This window comes from Phalacrocorax aristotelis, chromosome 3 (genome assembly GCF_949628215.1).
Source record: "Phalacrocorax aristotelis chromosome 3, bGulAri2.1, whole genome shotgun sequence".
In the NCBI taxonomy this organism is placed as follows: Eukaryota; Metazoa; Chordata; class Aves; order Suliformes; family Phalacrocoracidae; genus Phalacrocorax; species Phalacrocorax aristotelis.
In genome coordinates this window covers 122669747-122692545 of record NC_134278.1, presented here as the reverse complement: position 1 = coordinate 122692545, position 22799 = coordinate 122669747, and the positions used below count along the sequence as shown (strand labels likewise).

General features: G+C 39.9%; 1 protein-coding gene across 5 annotated transcripts in view; it reads left to right on the top strand.

Moving 5' to 3' along the window:
- Positions 1–20449, top strand: part of CHRM3 (cholinergic receptor muscarinic 3) — a 292590-nt gene extending 272141 nt beyond the window's left edge. For all 5 annotated transcript variants that reach the window (XM_075089413.1, XM_075089412.1, XM_075089415.1 and 2 more), the window contains one exon: positions 16666–20449. In XM_075089413.1, the coding sequence (XP_074945514.1) occupies positions 16666–18487 (1822 nt within the window). In that variant the 3' untranslated portion in view covers positions 18488–20449. The remainder of the gene's footprint in view (positions 1–16665) is intronic.
- Positions 20450–22799: the final 2350 nt, after the last annotated feature.

Sequence of the window (22799 nt, the reverse complement as noted above, 5' to 3'; positions counted from 1 at the left end):
GATCTAAGCAGTTATGAGTGAGGATTGTAATATTGATACAAATCAGACCGGGAGCTGATCAAGTACTTGGTGCAGCCAGGAAAATGAATGATATGTAGTAAAGGGAAAGCCACATGGATTCGTTGTCTGATTGCTTCTAAAATGAGGCATCTCAGAATCCTGCCCCATGTGCATGCATGTCGGCTATCCCTGGATGTTTTGTTAGCAGTGCTCATTTCCTCTCCACCTATGTCTTTAGATCATGGCTGGTGCTCCCTGCCTCTGAGTAGGGCAGGGCGCTGTAAGGAATGCAATCAGCTGAGATCTGGTCACTCAGCTTCGTGACTTCCGGGTTTAATCTCCTGTTTTTCTGGTTTGCTTGATTTCTGCCCACAAGTTTCAATGAATGAAATGAAATTTCATTTCAATGAATTAATGAAAAAACTTAGCAAATATCGCCGACAGTGAACTCTGACCTGCCGAATTGTGGGGGCTGTTACTGGGAAGTTACTCTATGATATTTACTGCACAGCATCCTGACCCAGCAGTGCACCTGGAGAAACAGCAGCCAACTGAAAGCACAGTGAAGCTAGCGCTCGGGAATTTGGAGTTCAGTTAGCACACCTGAGGCCCTGCCGCACTGGCTTCTCGTACCTGGGGTTTTTTTGGCACATACAGAAAGTAAAATTCCAGCCTTTCATCTCCTTGGGGTACCGAGGGCTCACAAACATGTTATTACGCTCTAGAGATTTTGTGCACTCTATAGGGCACAAAATCCCTGAATCTCTGACCGTGAGCTCCCTGTAAGCCACATCCCCATCACTGCCTGAAACTCTCCTGCGCTAGAGAGTATATTAAGGCTGGAGCTTTAAATATCTTCCATTTTCCTCCTCTCATACCAACATCTATCCATCTTCCTTCTTACGCTGGGGGTTAGGTGTGTCCCCCCATTTCCATTTGACCGTCTCTTTGCCCATGCCAGCAAACCTGCATGTGTATTCATGCCTCCAGTTTGTCTTCCTCCAATGGCCAAATTTTGCAGTCTAAGTAATGTTAAGGCTAGTTTTAATCTTTTTTTTTTTTTTTTTACATTACAAAATAAGAGGGGTGACAAGCTTTGCAAATGTGCTACATTACTCAAATGGGAAAAAAAAGAAGTTGAAATTAAAGTGTGTTGAAATAAAATCAGTGTGAAATCTTGCAGTACTGGAATTAAGGACAATATTTCCAATTACATCAGTGTTTATCATTTCCCAGCTCTCACATTTTTACAAGTAGAACACACATTTTTATTTCTACCCAGAAAAGCTTTTCCTCTTTTTATGAAAGGAACAACAAGTATTGATGAGTCGAGAGGCTCCAGTGAAACATTGATTCATCTAAGTCCTATAATTTGAAAATTATTTCTAACAGCAAAAAGCTATGTGGTTAATTATGCTTTTTTGCATAAGGTCATAGGAGTGAAACAGTTGAAACTTCTATGTCTGCTGACACTTTGCATCTCAGAAATTGTTTTCTCTGGTACACTAATGAATCTTTTTCTTTTTTGCCCTTGTCTGACACAATTTACCTCTACCTTCGCATCAAAAGTCACTTTCTCCTGTGAGTAAATGAGCAATAGGGGCCAGATGAAAGGGCAGAAATGTGCAAGTGCCATCAAACCCCTCATTTTTTAGTTTTAATATGCTGCAGCTGCAGACGTGGAACGTTGCTCTTGCAGTTGAAAGCACAGCCAGCATGGGAATATTGCTAGGTTTACATGAATCATAAAGAGTCACAGCTTATTCATAGTCACCAATAAACTGGGGCTTGGAGGATTCTGACTCCATGGAGTCATGTAGTCAGCTGGAAACATTGTGAAACAGCAACAGAGATTAGCGAGAGGGATTGGTGGGAAAACAGAGACATTTGAAAGCACAAGCTCAGATCAAAACAGCCTATGGTGAGATTTCAGCACTCTTCTCCATTCCAAAAACCTAAGGTAAATATTAATACATAGCAGAGTGACTGTGATTCAGAACTGCCCCTCATGGACACATTTTGCCTTTTGAAAATCTTACCAGTTTTCTGGCAACAATTATTATTGTGTTCAATAATTAAGTTAGTATTGCTTCCTTCAAGATCTTCGAATTCCTTAAGTAGAAATGCAGATAATCTGAATCTCTGAAAATGGGCCACATTTGCTGATTAAGTTTAGGATTTTTGAAAAAGCTAGAGACACTGGATGCTAAATGCCTATTTAAAGTCAATAGGTACTTCTCAGTGTATGCCTATTCACAGCTGTAGTTCAATTTACTCTTACAAATTCAAATTAGTCTTCTTGAGCTACAAGGGAAGACAATACATCCTCCTGATAGGAATGGATTTGTCCTAACATGTCTTCTTTGAAAGCTCATACTATTGACACAATTTGGACAGAGTTAAACTGACAATATTACGAATATAGAAGAGAAGTTAAGACTTCAGGCAGAGGCAGGGAGGACAGCCAGTTTACACTGTTTTTTATTTTGGTGGAGTTTGAGCATTTTGTTGTATTTTTTGCCCCCAAAAATCTCTTTAACATTTTTAGAAAGAAATATCAAGAGCTTTCTTGGACCAAAACTGAAAATGTTAATAACTGCTTCCTTCCTGGGAGACTCGGGATACACATTGTTTTAACTGACCACTGACGTGATATTTCTCATCCTCTGTAGAGTCACGAGTGATTTATGACAAAGAAGTTTTTGCATATAAGCAACTTTGAGCTCTGCCACACACCAAGGAAGCAAAGCAGGGAACAGCGGTTGTATTTTGTTTGTTCTTTTGTACATCTGATATCAGTACATTGAAATGCACAGAAAACTCGGGATGCAGGAACCTTGTGGCTACAAGGATTACAAAAAAATCCCACTTTGCTAGAAATGCTGTGCATAAATATAGCAGCTCGGGCACACTCCTGCGCTCTTCAGTCTTGCCTGGCTATTGCTGCCAGTAATCATACAACGCAACAATATTTGACCTCCTGAAGACCAAGGTTTTTCAAATGTTAACACAATATTCACATGTTCACTTACATAATAACATGGTTGCATGCTTGACCATCACTTCTGGACTGACCCTTAAAAATTATTAGCTATCACTAAAATATGAATGTCACTTAAAGAGAAAAGATAAAGAAGCCAGTCAGGATGTGGACTCGAGTCTCTTATCATACTTCCTCAAGCACAGAGCTGCTTGAGGAGCCACCTCCATTTTCCTTCCACATGCCCTCTGCCCCTGTATTTCACACGCAAACAGATAAAACCAGGCAGAGAGGTTTCCTGGTGCCCATGGGTTTATTAAGATGCCATACGCTCACTCCCATTCAGTGACTGCTGCCTCCCAAGTAGCAGGGAGCTGCTGGGGCTCCCAGCGCAGCCAGCACGAGGCTGGGTCCATTAGCTGCCTGCTGGTATCACCGGGGGGATCAGTGTATCAGATGGGCCACTGCTTATCTGTGCCATTCTTCTGCTACGGCAATTCACTGACGTGAGGATAGGCCTGGGAACAAGTTGCTTTTCTTTTTCTCGCCTGTCATTTTTAATGTCTTCTTGCTTTATTTAGACTAGGTTTTCCCCGCCTCCTTTCTCTCATAAAACAATCCTGAATTGAAGAGGTCCCGTGCAATGACTATTTCAGGAGCAAGCATGGGGGATTGGCTCAGAGACTTGCTCTGCAGCAGCTGGAGTGGCAGGAAGAAGGACTTAACGCAGAGGCTCACATGTTTATCTGCCGTCACCTGGCCACAGCTCACTGCGCCAAGTCACTGGCTCCTCCGTAACACCTGGTCTCTTTGGAAGCCCGATTCTCTTTTTAGCTCTGTTCTTCATGCTACTGTACCAAGCATCTGCGATCAGATCTCTGCCTCAGCTGAAACGGTGTGAAACCGAAGTAACTGGGTGAGGGATTATTTTTTGATTTATTTATTTAACACAAGGCGTGGTTTTCCTGAAAGTCTCGGAGCCACTGTGGCTTCTTCATTCTCTTCACTAAGGTCATCGCGGCAGTTTTGCTGTCACACGTATGAGAAATAAGACATTGATTTGTTCATAACGTATGCCAGAACAACTCTGTGCACTCGTCTTGCTCTGTAAACATTTCATATTATTAACAAAACCCTTGTCCTTCCCTTCCTACTCTTTGGATATGTATTTCTGCTGTGACAAACAAAATATTAGGTTCCTTAGGATAGAAGCATTTTTTCCAGCAGCTCTCAAGCAATTATTTTTCTTGCATAATTTTTATTAACTCGTCGCTGAACATCCTTATTTCTCTCGAAGGGTGTTACCAGCCCCAGCTGTCCTTGACATCTTCACTCTGTTATATCTGGACTCCTCTCCTAACTAGAGCTGTGGGTGTAATAGCCTCATTTTCTTACAGAGTAAGCCATGAGGGCTACCATAGGAAGAGGAAGGACTGATGACAGAGAATTGCTGCTCCAACTAGTGGAAATGTCTTTTTATTTCAAGTTATTCTGTTGCTACTTTGAGATACAAGAATCCTTATCCCAAAAGGGATGATTGCCTGAATCCGACCCTGCTTTCCACGCTGACTTCAGGCTCCCATAAGGAGTTATCAGATTGCATCTTAATCTTTTTACCATGCTCTACCTATTCAGTTGTTTTGTCTTCTGTCATTCCTTCCACTGTATTTTATAATCCGTATTCCTTTTATCTTTATCTAGATTGTTGTCGTTTGTACAGTGAAACTCCAGGAGCTTTTAATACACAAACATTCACAAGCACATGCCATTTACGCTGTTTATTCACGTTTCCCCTAGTACCCCAGCCCTGGGTGCAAACCCTAGCTGCACCTCTTCCTCTCCAAGGACATCCCCTGGCTCACAGGGCAGGTTTTTTAGGAGGACACAGTGACACTACAGTACAAGTTTCTCTCTGAACACAGGGAACCAGCTCACAAATCCTGCAAACTGGGAATACTGAATTTAAAACATCTCTGGGAGCTGTTGCTGGGGTCATACAGGGGAACAAGAGACAGAGCCTACACTGGCCCTTCTACAGTAAACCTTTCATCCTGCAAGAAATGGGAGGGTAGGGTACCAAGAGCAGTGGCTGAGGTTTCCATTAGTCCTTGCTGTGGTGTCCACCAGCAGAAATCCAAAATCCATTTACCTCATCCGGAGTCTGCCCACGGATCACTGCAGATACTTACCTAATCAAGACTTCCCAGTCCTAGGAGCTTTTACCCATATGTATCACTGTAGGACTGCCAAGAAAGGTTAAAAAAAAACCCAAACAAAATACCCTCCTGAATGACAACCAAATAAGGGATTATTTTCTGATCCTAAAAAATAATTGGTCAGATAGACCCGCAGCAACCTGGAAGTAGAGCTCACTGGCAAACCAAAGCTTAGCAGTGGACGTCTGGAAGGTAAAGGCAGATGAATGGAAGGAAATACTTAATACTTAATGAAGCATTAATACCTCTTTTTTTGGGCAAAGGGACTCGGTGAAATCACATGCAGCATGCATCCCTATTCTTAGTCCAAGCATAAAAATTCCTCTGACCTTTCAAGGTAGGAGATTTTTTTTCTAGGTGCAGCGTCTCTTTCTTCTAGCTTTCCACTTCCTTTCTGGAAGTAACATATTCCACTTGCCATTTGAGCAACTCTATTAAAACTGGGAGAGATATTTTCCTTCTAATTTAGCTAGGACTCCTGATTTTAAGTCTTTTTTTGATTACCCTAGACTGTAAAGGGTTTGGAAAATGCATGTTTTATAGGCTTGAAAGAGCAAGTGCAGTCATGAGTCCACTTCACCTTCTTATTTTAGAAGCAAAGTTACTGTTACTGTTACTGAGATAGCAACATTTGCTGCTAATGTAATTGTATCTCCATGTCTTTCTATTTGCCATGTCAGAATACGTGAATCCTCAGTAACAGCAGCAAGGAGGGGTGCAGAGTACCAAGAGTGTCTTATCTAGATAGCGAATTGAAAACTTGTGGTGTAGTTGATGAATATATAGTTTCTGAAATTAAATATGGGCTTTGCTGATGGAATGATTTTAATATTTTAGAAGGATGCAGGGTAAAAACCTGCAGAGTTCTAGTTCAAGATCATTTATTCTACAAAATGGCATATGCAAAAGTTGAGGAATGCCTGTGCGTTACTAAATTCAGCTTTGAAGTAGCCTTTCAAGGTAAGGTGATGTTATTTTAAAGATCTGTGTAAGTCGCTCCTCCTGTAGCGGGTAGAAACCCTGAGACAGAATTAGGAATACATTTGACTTTCTTAACTGAGAGTCCTTCCTTTTTCCTCCTCAGCCGTGTGCCTCCTTTACTGCATAGCTCCTGCAAGCATAAGGCAAGAGGGTCTTCAAGAAACTTGTGCTTTGCTGTGCAACTGTGATTAATTACTGGGGCAGGTCCATTCTGCACACTGAATAGAATCACAGCTTTGTGAACGTGTACTCGTTATGCTAGAACTGATTTTTTAAGACTGTAATTCAAAAACTTCAGACTCCTGGGCTATATTTCCAGTAGGCAGAAAAGGCAGATATTCAAGCAAACAATTATATAGCAACATAATTAAATGCTAAGACCCTGCCACTAGGGTTACCAACAGGCATTTATGTAGAATAACTCAAAATAAATTTTTCATTAGCACCTCCTCCTTCTCTGTCCGGACAATATTCACCGGGCATGTCTCCATTTATCTTGCTGTGTAACGCAAAAAAGCAATCAATCAAAAAAAAAAACCACCAGTCTTGCAAACAAACCCTAAAAACAGATTATAGCATTGGAGCCTTATTTAATGACTTGTCTCTATCTGATTAAAGAATCATTGCTTGCATGCATTAAGACCCGCAGTGCCTGCTACCCTTGGTTTCCCAGAGACTGGCAGCATGCGTACAGGGGCCAGAGTTCAGAATGGGCCACTTTGATTAAGTTGCAGAATTCCACCAGGACTTTCAGATGTGTTTATTCCAGGGGAAGAAAATTTTAAAAAAAGGAATTAGGCTACAGCAGAAAACGCAGTTGTCAGTAATTTGGCTGCTAGTTTGATTCAGACCAACATTTGGATGGTATGCGTTTCTTTTAGCTGCTGTCCCTATCAAGGAATAGATATAATTTGGTTATAATTTCCACGTATAAGACACAGGCCTTATGAAAGACTAGTTAAGATTTTGTTGCCAAGTCCAGACTTTTGCTTCTGAATAACTATTGTGCCACCTAGTGGCTGTTTAGCTGCACTTTCAAACGGAAAGATTAATTTAAAATATCCTGGTGAATAATGAAACAATAGTATTTATACAAATATTTCCAGTGACTTGTTGAAACAAAGCATTTTCTCTTTTTGTTTGATTTATCACAAAGGTGTTCCATTAAGGTAAAAAATTTTCCATTTTAACTGTAGCATAGCATTTTGCGTACAATTGTATTGAAGAAATATAATTTCTAAAAAGGACATACACAGAGCTCCTGACCTCCCTGGCAATAGATCCATTCCTTACGAAATTACTGGCAAATTTCATATGCTTTTATGCTTTGATCAAATGATTGGTATGAAAGGATATCCCCAAATCTCAACTGCTAGGAATTTCCCTTCTGTAATACAGTTAAATAAATAAACACAATGAAAAGCTTATTTTCAACCAACTATGCCAATTTTCCTTGAAACAAAACTAAAATGCTTTAAAACATTACTATGATTGCATGTTTTAGAGCATTATTTAGAACAAATAAGCAATGCAATTAAAAACATAGCATTTTGACAGTTTCTCTCATAAAACTTCCTGTTCATTGTAAATGGTTCCAGAGTCCAAGTAGCCAGACAGATTTCAGTAGTTAAAAGCTATTTCTTAGCAAGTTTCTTCCTCTAGCTGAAACCTCTCACCAGTTTTTTTTCCTTTCAGCTTTTTAAGTAAACCATCTGTCCAGTGTGGGAGTGTTGGTTTTGCCGCAGTAGATAGCAATAATATTTCAATCACCAAAGCCAATAACAATAAATTTCCCTTAATAGAGTGTTTCCTAACATTGTTCAAGTCACTTTATTGCATCTTATGTAAAATTGCCAAACTATCCATCGTCAACGAAAGCTATAGTAGGTGGTCTGCATTTTTAGCACCTGCGTGCAATGCACGGTTACAGTATAAAATGTAGTTGTCAGCGAAAGTACCATTTCGAACCTTTTAGGATTCTCTCTGACTCACGAGAACTTTAATCTCATGTTATTTAGCACATCTAAATGATGCGTGTTAGAGATCTTTCATATAACAGGACCTAATACCAGGTAAGCATGATGTCCGGAGCAGCTGCTTTGATAGCTCTTTGCCAGATCTTGGTGTAGACACAGCCATTTTTTATTATTTTCCCTAAATATATAACAAAGTGGAGCTCATCTGCTTTCAGCAGCATTTGTCAAAAATACCTGAGATTCAGCTTGAAGTTGACAGAAAATGAAATTACTTTCCCAAGAGGAAAACATAGTTTTTGAAAAGGCAGAAAACCGAAACTGTGGTTTAGGTTTTTATTTATGTTTTACTTTGGGCTATTTATTTTCCCTCCATGGAAAGGATTTCCAGAAAAAAATATTTTCAGTTTTTTGGTTTCAAGGCTTGACAGCATTTTGCCATTTCATTTTCTTCTTGCAGACAAATGAAATTTAGAAAAGCGTGCCAGGTGAGCTTCTTTAAAGCGCAGTGTCCAGGCTTTCTGTCTTCTTTGAAACTTGAAAAGTGTTTGTACTGTTTTCCAGTTTTCCCTGGTAGTAGGTTGTGTCACTGAGCAAACAGGAAAAGCAAAAGGTATTTATTTTTACAGCATAATCAATTGATTACTTTGTTTTAAAGCACAAAGATAGCAAAAAGATCTGCTAATGAACTCTGTTGTTCCCTCTGAAGGTTCTTACCGGCTAATTTTCACATGAAATATGGATTTTAAATGCATGCAAGGATTACTAGAAGTAGGACTGGATTACAAATACAGTAAAATTTACTTGCTTCATCTAGCATTGGTAACGAGTTATTCTTGATATTAATTGATCAACATTTTAATGTGATCTTTAAATACCTCATTGGGAGGATTATCTGTGGAGTCAATGGAGAGCATTTCATGACATGATAGCTGAGCGCACAGTGAAATTTTAGATCATGACTTCGATTTAACATCATAATAAGTAACAAATTATTAAGCAATACTATGTAAAAAGGTGTATATGTAATAAAATATTGAAAAGCAGTCTCTAAGATGGATAGGTTTTTACTCAAAGGAAAAAATATATACCCGTCACGCATAAACGAGGTAATTAAATGGCTGGTATTCTTCTTTCACCTCAATCTAATTTCATGTTTAAATTCAACGTAGTAACCAGCCCTTCAGCCAAACCGTCCTGTCCCCAGATACCTGCAAGGCACAGCGCTGAAGTCAGTGGGTTGCTCAAGTGAGTAAAATTCTCAGTATTTGTTTGTAATTCTGACTACGTTTCGGACCGCATGTCTGTTTCCTCCAATATCAATTAAGCAGATGGGATGTGATTTTAATAAAACTCTCCAGAAGAGAAACTGCCTGGAATTTAAATCATTTACTTTCCTCATAAGAACGCACCTCACAGATTTAACCATTTGAGCTGATAGCCAATATTTACTGTAATCTTAATTGAGCAAGACCTAATTTGCTCTGGTTTTCAAGCATTTGAAAATTGTAGACACATCCAAGCTCAGGCTTTTGCAGGTTTCACTGTGTTCTGTATGAGTTGTTCAGACAATAACCGCTAAGTGCACGTGCCTGAGAAAGACAAGTGCCATTCCTTCAGCAAGTCTGCTGCTGCTACACCTGATAAACCCTCACTGCCCTTAGGCCATATCACAACTGAGATTAGCAGCTCATTTCTGAAGCACCTCCCTGGAATCATTTTAGAGGATTTCAAGAGAGGATTACTTCGAAACTAAAAATCATGGAGTGAGCAAGTATTGGATCACTGAGCCTAAAGAGCAAATAAATAATAAATAGCACAGAAACACTTAGTAAATGTGGATATCTGTTAAAATCACTGCCCCTTTAACTCTGCAGACTAGGATGTTTGTTATATATGGCATACTTGGAAAAGTTATGCAAGAGAATTATGCAGTTCATGTAAAAAATTCAGTCCTAAATTGAAGCCTTAATTGCAAGGGATCAGAAATGCACATCTGGATTTTTGAAGTGGCAACAGATGCAACATGTCTGAGACTCTTTTTCTTTTCTGGTACTAGTGGCAGCACAGTATTTATTCTTACTTTTTTAGCTGTGTAAATAAGCAGATGTTGCCACTGAAATCACTGGCTGTTAAAACATGTTAATATTCAAAGTTACATTTCTATCATAATATAAAACCCCTCAGTGAAGAGTTTGTGCTACGTGAAGTAAGGTGTTTGGAAATACTGTAAAAGCAAACATGGCATAAGCAATGGATGCTGCAGATACAGCTGTGCGGCGTGAATGTAAGCCTCTCTGTCCAAGTGAAGGAGGGGGCAGATTTTAGACAAAAGCTAACTGGCAAATTAAGTCATAAAGGAAGCTTCTCCCATGGCCTGGCTTTAGATACAAATTTCCTGGCTGCGTTAGGTCTCAGGTGCTCCCAGCATGGAGACCTTAAGCATCCCAGCAGGAACATGACATAGCATTCATCCCCCGCCTCTCCTCCCGGGGAGGGCTGCTCCCTTCCGCTGGCTGCAGGGCAGCAAGGGAGAGGGGTCACGTAGTTTGATGCTGTGCATAGGGTGCTCTAAACTCTCTCCAAAGTAATGAAAACAACACATATGACTAAAGAAATTAGTTCCTAGTTTGCTCATCCTAGACCTCATACACGAACAGCAGCAACACAGTAAGCAAATAATAAGCAAAACTAACTCATTAATGACAAAAGCAATTTTAAAGCACTGACAATAAAGCTAGGTAATTTTAGTAAGTGTAAGCAAAGCATCTTTATCCATGGAAAATGGAAGAGCTTAGGCTGAAGTGTTAGTGGGATATGTTTGACTGAGCTTTATCTGTATCAAGCTGATAGCTTATTAGTGAAAGATGTAGTCTTTCATTATAACAATATTTGGAATAATATGGCAAAAGTATATGTATATATATCTGCAGATATATGTGTGTGTGTATATATATGCACACACATATGTGTATAAATATCTGCAAATCTATACATATACTTTAAGCTGCAGATATATGCAACATTCTGTTTTTACATTTTATGTGACATATTTGTATGTATGTATCATTATGTGTATGTGTAAGTGTATATATATCTACATATATATGTGTGTATATATATGTATATCTATAGAAGCATAAGAATATATCAGTTATTTGTCTGTATCTACTGTGAACGTGTAAGACAGTGGCCAAGATATTTCATAACGGGAATATTCACTGATAATTGCACTGTGCTTCCTGTTATCTCATACACATTCATAAGGAATCCTGTATCTTGTGCTACGCTAACTGCGTGACATGAGCTGCTGCGTAACATGGAAAATTGTGGTTGCTAGTGCGACTACTTGCATCTTCATTTTTCATTTCAAGTTTTTAGAATTCTTTATTGTGTTAAAAAAAAAAAATCCCACTATGTGTGATTTGACAAATAGGTATATGTAATCTTGGGAATAATTTCAGGAAAACTTTGAAATTCGTATCTATTTTTACTTTACCCAACATTAGTTTGGAACAAAGCTTACGTGCTAGTTTAGGTAAGTGCATTAAGCATTCTAAAGGCTTGGTTTCTTTATGTTAGAAAACAGTTGTATAGTTCACTTCATGGAGTTCTCTGCTGTTTAGGCTAATGTGTATACAAGAGAAATGCAGAGGAAAATGGAAAAATGAGATAAGCAGTTTTCTGACCTGTGCAAACAGATGAGATGCGAAACACTTCAATCGTCAAGGCTTGCCGGGTCTGAGCATACACATAGCCAAGCCCACAGAGTGCTGCCTGGCTCCCTGGAAAATGCATATTAGAGCCCTTTAGAGATGGCAGGAAAAGAGACTTCTCTGCAAAAATGGAGGTTGTGTGTTTGTGAATAGGAAAGTTTATGGAAGGCAAAAAATAGGGTAAACTGAAATGTGAACTATTAAAAAACCACTGAAATCTGAAATAAGCAAAGGGAAATGAAATGTGTAACAGAACTGTTCCCACTGTCTACTCTCTTTTGCTTTCTATTTACAGCAATATGCAATAGATTAGGCTATTCCAAAAATTTAGGCTTTTACAGCTGTGTTATACTCATTGAAATTAGTGACAATTTCTGTAGCTGCTTTGTCCTTCCCTTCCAATGGGTCTTAGTGGGATATCTGGTGGCTCAGTCCCTCCAGTGGAGCAGGGGTGCAATGGGAAGGATCTCTGTGAGACTTTGCACAGCCGATGCCTGTACTGTACCTACGCTTTTCCTGAACAACGCTGGGAAGTGTATGTTGCCTCTGGTGTTCTCTGGCCTGAACGTTTTGTAAGCTCTTCTTAAAAAGCAGAAACAAGAACAAAAATCCCCAAACCACAGTGAATACCATAACAATAACCTTAGGTAAGTCATTATATACTCTTGGGCTAAAAACAGTTTCTTTTGTTACTCCCTGGCTTGCCATTGTAACATAGGGTATTGTACCAACAATTCGCAAACTCTTATCCTGGTATATAAACCTATACCCACTTCACGGTTTGGTTCATTTGCCTCACTCAGACCGTGCTGCGCTGTTTGTTTTACCAAAATATTTGCAGCTGCTTTCCCAGCGGGTGGCACATCATTCTGTCTTTGAGCTTGGCTTTCTGGGCAGGTGCCAGCAGGCTGCATCGCAGGGCACGCTGTCCTGTTTCTTGGACCCAGGACACCCTCTCTTTCCCTGTAGCACTTCTTAAAGAGAAAGCAGAAAATGCATCCCAGATTTGGAAAATAACAGATAACTTACTTTGGCTTCCTAGAAAATCTGGTTGTGCTGATCTGGTATCTTGTGGGGGCGGTAGTGGTAGTTTTTTCTATGCAGATGAACATATGGGTAATACATATTTTATTGAATTACACGGTTCAATTACAGGAGCTTGTAGACGAGCCAGAATAACAAAAGACTGTACTCCTCATGCTGCTAGCACTCCCATTTTATCAAACAGCCCAGTCAATGCAAGTTTAGGGGTCCCCTCAATGCCTGAGGGGTTTAAAAAGCCGAGTTCCAGCTTGCAGGATTGCCGTGGGCAGCAGGGAGCTGTCGGTAGGTTGCTCTCACTCTCCTCTTCCTCAGTTACTGGACTGCTGAGGACCGTGCAGGTTTTCATTGAAACAGAGGCTTAGAGAAGTTACTTTGAAGTCCAGAGATGGGAGAACTGACCTGAGAAATCAAGGTTTGGATCCGGCGCTTGCTCAGTGTCTGAAAGACTGCAGCTGAAGTACCGTTTTCCCAGGCTTCCTCTTGATGAGTCTTTTGAAGCATTTCTGAAAGGATTTATTGGTTAATTTACATTGAAACCCCATTTCAAAGTCTACAGTTAAGCAGAATTCACAATCTTTTTATGGACTTAGTGATAGTGCAGCGTTTACACATTGATTTTGCAAGATTATTTTTATCTTTTATGTAGTAGCTGTTTCGGACTTCCAAAGCTGACACATAGGTTAGTTTATGGTTGTGTTATGCAATGAAAATGGGAAGTACTACCAAACTGTCAACGATGTTTATTTCTTGGTAGTATTGTTATTTCTACAATCCCTTCCAAGTGATTTTTTTTTTATTATTATTCTATGCCCTGTAGTGAAAGTTTCATTTCTTTTATCAGTATCTTCTGCCTGGTCCTTTCTTGTGTATTAGAAGATACCAGCTTGTTGTTTTGGGTTTCTTTAATTAAAAAGCAGCATAGTGATATCATTGCCACCTAAACTTGCCTGTCAGACTTCTCAATCAATGCTTGACTATGTTGGCTGTTACCTTGTAGAGGTTTTACAAGTGTATGTCTGTGGAGGGGATGCATTTTGGCTTTCATCCTCTACTCTCTGTCCCTAATGTCAGCAAAGGAAGGTCTGCACCCTGTAACATTAATCATTTCTGGCATATATTTAGCAAATATCATTATTTCAGATCTCTCTCATACTGTTCTGGTTTTGACCTCATCCTATCTGACAGCTCTGGAAAAACTGCCTGCTTCCTAAGTAAAACACTGAAAGAAGGATGGTTTCCAGCGATCCTGTTTGAGTCAAAGATTTTTTCCCCACTGTGACTAACCACCCTGGCCCATGAAAACTGGAAAGAACATTGTCATCACTTGCTTAAGTGGCTGCTCACAAGTGAACAGTGTTTTTTGTTTCACCCGTGCATTGGAACCGGCCAGCCAAGCTTGCATACTGCTTCACTGCCTTCTTCAGAGGAGAACGTTATTGTACGTTGGGTTTCCATGGGCCTTCATTTGTCATTTCAGAGTATGGGGAATCTTCATTTCTATAGACATGTAAATGGTCAAGGCAAAGGAGTGAGCTTGTACGAGTGTGCCTGAGGGGGTGTGAATGAAAGCAAGAGCGGGCTTCTCATCCAGGTCTCTCTTGCCTTTTTGTAAATGACTTTCTGCAGACTTTCATTTCATTAGTGTAGGTGGGATGACTCTCTCTCTCACAGTGCAGATTTGACTTCTATAGGTTCTTTGACACAGTATGATAGGGATGGGAGGGGACATGTTGCTGTACGCTTGGTGGCCTGAACTACACCAGCCCAGAAGTAGCATACCCTGAGGAACTAAAAACCCAAATATGTTGTGTCCCACAGCTTCTCTAATAGATGGCAAGGCCACCGTGAATTGTTTTCAGAAAAATTTGTTTAGATTTTCTTGGGAAAGGAGCAATTAAAACGGTAAAAAATATTGAACATTTTACAGGAGCCACTTAACAAATTTTCAGAATGTCTTTTTGCCTAAAATTTAATGCAAAACTGCACATTTCTTTCATATGAACTTTGCAGAGAAAAGAAAACTTGGAATGTCAAAGTTTTTTGATAGAAGATATTTTTAGTTTCAACCTACTTTGATTTTAACAAAAAACAAAGTTATCAATGTTGGTTTACAGTTTATAAAACTCTTTCTTTCTAGAAATTGTTTGAGTTCCTCCAAACTTTCCATCTTTCTATCGGGAAAAGAGTTAAATATAACTGTGTCGTTTCCCAGAGCAATATTTACTGTTGTTATTATTATGTTCACATCCTGTCTGATATGATGATGAATGCATTAAAAGTCAATTAAATTAGATTAGGGTAAGGCAGCATAATTGTAACATTGTCTTCCTACTAATAAAGAGAAAAATTAATATCTCATTTACACTAGATACCAAAATATGGGGGGTTGTGTTTGTTTACTGTGCATGGGCTAAGGGAAGGAGTTGTAGGTCTGTCTATGCCATATGCCAAAGGAGGTGCACCATTTAAAATCACATAGTGTCTTGTGGCTTGCTAACAAAACCAAGTACAGTTCAAGGGAAAACAGAGTTTAGAAATTAATTAAAGAACCTAAACCTAAACCTCCTCTTTTGGGGAAATATTTTGTGTAACACCAGTGCATTGTGACACGCATTAGTATCTCTTGCTCTTATGTACCGACACTGGAAGGATTCACAGTTAGAAAATGAACAAACATTTCTCTTTGACAGCATATTTTATTTAACACATACTATCAGTGCTGGACTCTTGCATCAGAATTCTTGCTGCTTGATAATTGATTTACTGCAATAAAGCTAGTCAGTTGACCAGGGAAGCTAATGAAATACGGGGAATGCAAATTCCTATTCTAAGCATGTCTTCACTTTACACAAGTACTTGGGGAAAAGGATTAAGGCTTAATTATGAATCCCTTTCATGTTTTTTTCCTCTTTTTCTGAAGTGTTTTATGATTGCTTTGACACACATCTGCCAAACCTTTCTTTCTGACTCTAGAGACCATATTTTCAAAGGAAATTTTAACATGTGTTCCCCAAAGACATTTTGGAGTCATTAGATGTACAAAATCCTTAGTCTAGGTATAAAAATGTGCATGGAAAATGAATAGTGGCTTGTGCAAAAAGTGCTAATAAGAGCTTTTAGAACCTTTATTAAGCAGCCAAACTGGAGATGAAAATTAAAAGTTCTTTACAGCCTCGCAGGTTAGGTTATCTCAATACAGTGAAGTGATGCTGGCTTGTATCTCTGTAGTTTAAGGAAAGACAGAACAATATTTTTGTTTGTCATTATCTTACCTGGAGGCAGCAGAGGCTGGGTCTGTGTTTTGCTAGTGCCAGGATAGCACTGGGGACCAGCATTGATTCAAGCTTGGAGGATTTGTGGCTACATGTGTCTGGCACTTAGTTTTTGAAGGCTCCAGGACAGTGGGATGCTGAGATGTAGGGTTCCGGGTAGATCCATAAGGGAGTGTTTTAATTAGAGTTAGGGGGCATTTTAATACTACTGCAAGTTCAAATTCTCCTAGGATTTTGGTTCTTCTGTGACTGAATTTTTTAAGGAAAGAGTATACATTTACTACAAACATCTCAGTTTAATCACAGCTGTAAGCTGAGTACCACCACGTACACATCTGCCTTGGAATGTGGCACAAGCAGCTTGGCTTTTAAACACATCTTTCAAAGTGCTGAAGGGATTGTATGTATGAGAATGTGGACAATCATCTATTTACCATCTTCACCCGCTCACTTGTTTTTTGTTTGTTTTTTTCCCTGCTGCAGACTATGTCAGAGAGCCACAATGATCATGCAGAATAACAGTTCAGCCTTGCCCCAGTTTTCAAATGTGAGCTCCTTCTGGAAGAGAGATTCACATGGACCGGGACTCCTTGATGAAGCAGCATCACTCATTGGCAGCTATGATTTCCCTCAGACCACAGAGAGTTCTCCCTTCTCCACTGTGGAACCAACAAACATGTCCCTAAATGCCACAGGCAAAGACCCTCTGGGTGGACACGCTGTCTGGCAAGTAGTTTTGATTGCTTTCCTCACTGGGATCCTTGCACTGGTGACCATCATAGGAAACATCCTAGTGATTGTTGCATTTAAGGTTAACAAACAACTCAAAACGGTCAACAATTACTTCTTGTTGAGCCTTGCTTGTGCAGATTTGATCATCGGTGTTATTTCCATGAATCTTTACACCACATACATCATCATGGACCACTGGGCTTTGGGAGACTTGGCCTGTGATCTTTGGCTCTCCATTGACTATGTCGCCAGCAATGCCTCTGTCATGAATCTCCTTGTCATAAGTTTTGACAGGTATTTTTCCATCACCAGGCCGCTTACGTACAGAGCCAAACGAACAACCAAAAGGGCTGGAGTGATGATTGGTTTAGCATGGATCATCTCTTTTGTTCTTTGGGCTCCTGCCATCTTGTTCTGGCAGTATTTTGTTGGGAAGAGGACTGTACCTCCTAATGAATGTTTCATCCAGTTTCTATCTGAACCTATCATCACTTTTGGCACTGCCATAGCTGCCTTTTACTTGCCAGTCACCATTATGAGTATTTTGTATTGGAGGATCTACAAGGAGACCGAGAAACGCACCAAAGAGTTAGCAGGGCTACAAGCTTCGGGCAGTGAAGCAGAGGCAGCCCGCTTCGTACACCAGACAGGCAGCTCCCGGAGCTGCAGCAGCTACGAGCTGCAACGGCAGAGCATGAAACGTTCCACCCGAAGGAAATACAGACGCTGCCACTTCTGGCTCACAATGAAGAGCTGGGAACCCAATGCAGACCAGGGGGACCAAGAGCACAGCAGCAGTGACAGCTGGAACAACAATGATGCTGCTGCCTCCCTGGAAAATTCAGCCTCCTCCGATGAAGAAGATATTGCTGCAGAGACCAGAGCCATCTATTCAATCGTGCTGAAGCTTCCTGGTCACAGCGCCATCCTCAATTCCACGAAACTACCCTCCTCGGAAGATTTGCATGAGTCAGGGGATGAACAGCAGAAATCTGAAAGAGAATCAAAGGAGAAGAAACCTAAAAAATTGCACCCTCCCAAAAGTGTTCAGGATGGTGGAAATTTCCAAAAGAGCTTTTCTAAGCTTCCAGTTCAGCCGGGGTCAGCAGAGACAACCACAGCTTCTGATGGCATCTCATCAGTGACCAAGACATCCTCAGCCCTGCCCTTATCCTTCAAGGAAGCAACCCTGGCAAAAAAGTTTGCCGTGAAGACCAGAAGTCAGATCACAAAGCGAAAACGAATGTCACTTATCAAAGAAAAGAAAGCAGCACAGACACTCAGTGCCATTTTGTTTGCCTTCATCATTACCTGGACCCCATATAACATCATGGTTCTGGTGAACACCTTTTGCAGCTGTATCCCCAAAACTTTCTGGAACCTGGGGTACTGGCTTTGCTACATCAACAGCACAGTGAACCCCGTGTGCTATGCACTGTGTAACAAAACATTCAGAAACACTTTCAAGATGCTACTGCTGTGCCAGTGTGACAAACGAAAACGACGCAAACAGCAGTATCAGCAAAGGCAGTCCGTCATTTTTCATAAGCGGATCCCTAGGGAGGCTTCATAGAATAGTATTTTTTAAACAATTTTAAAAAATAACAAAGAGGGGATAGGATAAGATGGGATGGGACGGGATGGGACAGGACGGGATGGGACAGGACAGGATGGGATGAGATGAGACGGGATGGGATAGAAAGGGATGGGGCGGGCTGGTTTGGGGTGGGAGGGTGGTTCCAGGGTGCTGATTTGAGCGTTTAAACATCAAGACGTGAAAGCAGCTGCCAGGCTTATGTATCCTTTTAATAAATCCAGTTTAATATAAAAAAATCAAGTCTGCATTCAGCAAAAACTAACAAACTTCAACGTTTTTACTAAGGAATGAAAGACTTAATAAAGTTTTCCTACAAATTTGCAAGAAGCTGTATAGCAATTATAAACCCATTACTGATCTGCCCAGCTCTTTGATTATAGTCAACTCTGGGATCTCAGGTAAGCACATCTAGCTAGCCCAACTCTTCTGTTTCCAAGGAGTCCAACAACTTTCAATTCACATCACAGGCAGATGTAGCAAGCTAGTGAAACAGGATTATGGAATTATTTGAGACACTGTATAGGTTGCAAAATTGCTTCTCGTTGTCCAGGTAGAGCTTCCTGTCTACTTCTCTTTTGGTGTATTGTTAATTGTACCCCTGATTCCCAATTGCTGAGTATCTATGTGTGCAGCTCATGTTATATATACGTGTGTGTGTGTGAGTGTGTATGTATGCATAGCATACATTCACACCTCAAAAATACACACATACCAGGAAAGAGGTGATCTATTGTTCTAGGTTTTACAGGGCCCCCCATCACAGTCACATGTGAGTGAAATTTAAAAAAAAAAAAAATCAGAAAATCATATTACAAATATGTACTTGCCCCCTGAAATTCACGTGTCCACTATGTTCAAATGGAGAGAACCAAAGCGTGGCCTGTGAGCTGAGCAGTCTACAGAATTTTATAATGGGGCACATGCCCAGTAAAACCTTAATCTTGAGCACAGTATCTTTCCCCAAACTTATCACGCCTCTTTAAAAGATACGAAGGGAAAAGGAATGGAAAGCTATATTCAGGGCAGAGTATGAAGTTATCTTTGTGAGGTGGAGGATGATGAGAGCCCCCGTCTGGGCCGCACAGTGCTGATGCTCCAAGGGAGTTGCTCAGGAACGAGGCGGATGCAGCCATTAGCAGGAGCCGTTTCGTGCTCGGGCGGCTGCGCTGCTCTCAGGGCACGCACGGACACGGCGACGCCTTGTCCCGAGTTGCACTGTGGGGATGCACCACCCTTCTCGGAGCCAGCTCAGATCCGATGCACAGGATCCGTGCAGCTTCCCATGACAGTTTGAGTTGTAATTTTTTGTCTTAACTTGGTGGAGTCCCCCGGCTTGCACTCTCTGCCCAGGTGATCTTCCGATGCATAGAAGAAATGCTTTATTTTTGCGTGTGAAGGATGCTCACTGAAAAGTCCTTCTTTTCCAGAATCTGTTTTAAAAATCGTTAGGAGAAGTGCACCTAGATCTGTTTAATGCCAGGTTATTCAGTGTTGCGAAAAACGTGGCTATTGCCAATTTGTAACCTGGCAATTTTTTTTAAAGAAACTTTTAAAAGGGCTTTAATATTTCTAGCGTAGACATGACCAGTATTTCCTGGTATTTGTGATGTGGTCTGCACCAAACATGATTTATAAAAGTCAGAGATCTCCTGGGGAAAGGATTGTACTTCAAAATATTGTTCTAAATCTGATTTAGTTACATGTTGAAAGATAATTTTGTATTCTCCTTTGAACTGACCAAAACTTTTTTTTTTTATATTGCTTAGACTTTTATTTTGCTGAAAATAAAAGAAAACAAATATCTTCTTTTACAAAGGGGCATCAGTGTTGTGAACACAGAACTGATGTAAAAGCTGCTTTTGTATTCAGTGTGAGATGGTGTTTACAGATGATTTTGACAAAAGTGGAACTATATTAAATGGTGTCTGTGTATCTGAACTATTTAATTTTGTGTTATGTTCATATGAAGAAATATTTATACATGCTTCACCAAATGTTTTATTTAATGTTGATAAATATTGCTCTTCAGTCTTCAGCTGTAGTGTCCTTTTAAAGTGATTCATAAAGGTCTGCTTGAGAAATGAATAGAGTACGCCTGGCTTTCTTGTCACTAAAACAAATACTCTTGACGTACAAATCTTTCTTTTGTATGAGTTGTTTAAAATGTCTGCCTAAAGGTAAGCTTGTAAATGATATTGCAAGTCTACTGTGAGTACAGGTTTAGTATAAAACACGAAAAAAAGTTAAAGCTTCATCTATATGTCGCAAGTGCATTTTGAGCTAAAGATACCCAGAACTGGTTTACCAGTTTGGTAGCCACATACAACCAAAGACTTATAAGGCGCCCATGTCACAAAGAAAATTAATGAGCTTTATTTATAGAAAGAAGCATATATTTGAAATATATTCATTACTCAAGTTGACCTAACTAATGTTTTAACATTTAAATATATATCTATATCTATATATATTGCCATATTATTATCTTCTGGTATCTAGAGTAGTGCTGTGCCCCTAATACAGAAAATGTGAGAGCAGGTAAGGAAGCCAGAGTTCATCAGGGGGATTTATGGTATATTAGTATTGATTTTACAATGGGAAACTATTATTTTTAATGAAGCTAAGCTTCCTTGAAAGTGGCTGTCACCACTGTTTACATAATAGGAAGAGTTAAATCCTCAGATTGTTTTAACAGAGAAATAAACAACCTGTCTTTTGATGTGTGAACAGGCTTTAAAATGTTATTTACAGGCATCATAAAATGTGTATGTATACACATGCTGTAGCATAGATCAATTTAGTTATTATTTAATGGAATATGCACTATAAAATATTAAGAATTTGGCTGTGTTAGAAGTACAGCGGGGATCAAATTAATTTGTATTTTCTATGTCTATGTGTTTGCTTTAAACCCATGCACACAGAAATTTTAGCTATACTCCCAAGTGGATGTATTATTTATGAATACAGGTGCACAGGATAGGTTGCAGAAGAACAGCGCAAGACCAAAAGGTACAATCTGACACAGCACTACTTTTAAAAAGTACAAATGACGTAATAGTTCATCTGCTTTGAGGAAAACTAAGTCAGAAACAGGACAGAAAGCATCGTTGCGAGGGTAGCCAAACAACTCAGTCCTATTAACACTTCTCAAACAGAAAGCTGTTTTTTCAGAGACCAGGCATCATCCCCATTAATTGCAATAACACAAGATCAGACTCCATACGGAGAGGATCAAAATATCAGAGGTGATAGCCAGGCAGGAGCCATTGGGTTGTCTGGAGGAAGCTTTGTGGAGTAGACCCCAATCTCTGTCAGCCACCAAACAGCTCTAACACAGTAAAATACGTTATAATAATATATGCTTAGCTTTCTCAATGTAAAATTGCAATAGAAGTTTATTGCTTCTGTACCAGGCTGTATAGGCTGTGACAAATGTGTGATCCAAAGATGCAGGGATGGGTGTCATGGTGCATGAAGCACTTTATCCTACCCCAGCATACCACACTTCCTACAAATGTAAACCAGATCGGTGTGGCACTGTTCTAAAACTAAACAGATACAGGAAAGGCCTGAGCAATTCCCAGGATCTAAACCTGTGGATCTATGTATCCTGAACAATACATGACCTAAAGGGATCTGGCAGTTTTGTGAGCATACCCACAGAGATGTTCTGAAGCAGTTGGTGACAATTCTCAATTATGTACAACTTCACTTTCTTATTTTTTGTCTCGATTATTATGTTTCCTTACTTCTTCTGCAAGAATATTCTAAAAACTCTTGGCTCATTATCAAGCTTGTATATATAAGAAGTGAATACAAGTCCCAAAGGGCACTCAGTTTGCCTCTACAGAATGCAAACATCAAAGCAAAAGGAACTTTTTGTCTTTTTTCCCTGATCGGTAGCATCATTACTTTTGAATATACAGTTGTCATCATGCTACCATATATCGGTAGGGATAGTCATGGAGTATCATGCAAAGCTATTTATAAATGGCTTTTCACTTGCCCCCTTGACCATCTGACTATTTATGCATCCCTATTCAAATTTATAGTTGAGATTCCAAATCCTCCCAGATTCTTGTCATAAAATGTGCTTTACAGGCTTGTCTTAGCATTAGGCTTTTTCTTTCCTTTCAAAATATTCCTATGCAAAGTTAAGCTGCTCTTAGACTATCAGAAGGCACGTTACTGGCTCCGGCGATTGTAGTGTTGAGGTCTGATACCTTCTTTTCTAAAGATGTATAAGACTTATAGAGAAGAACTGGAGCAGGATCCACATTTTCCA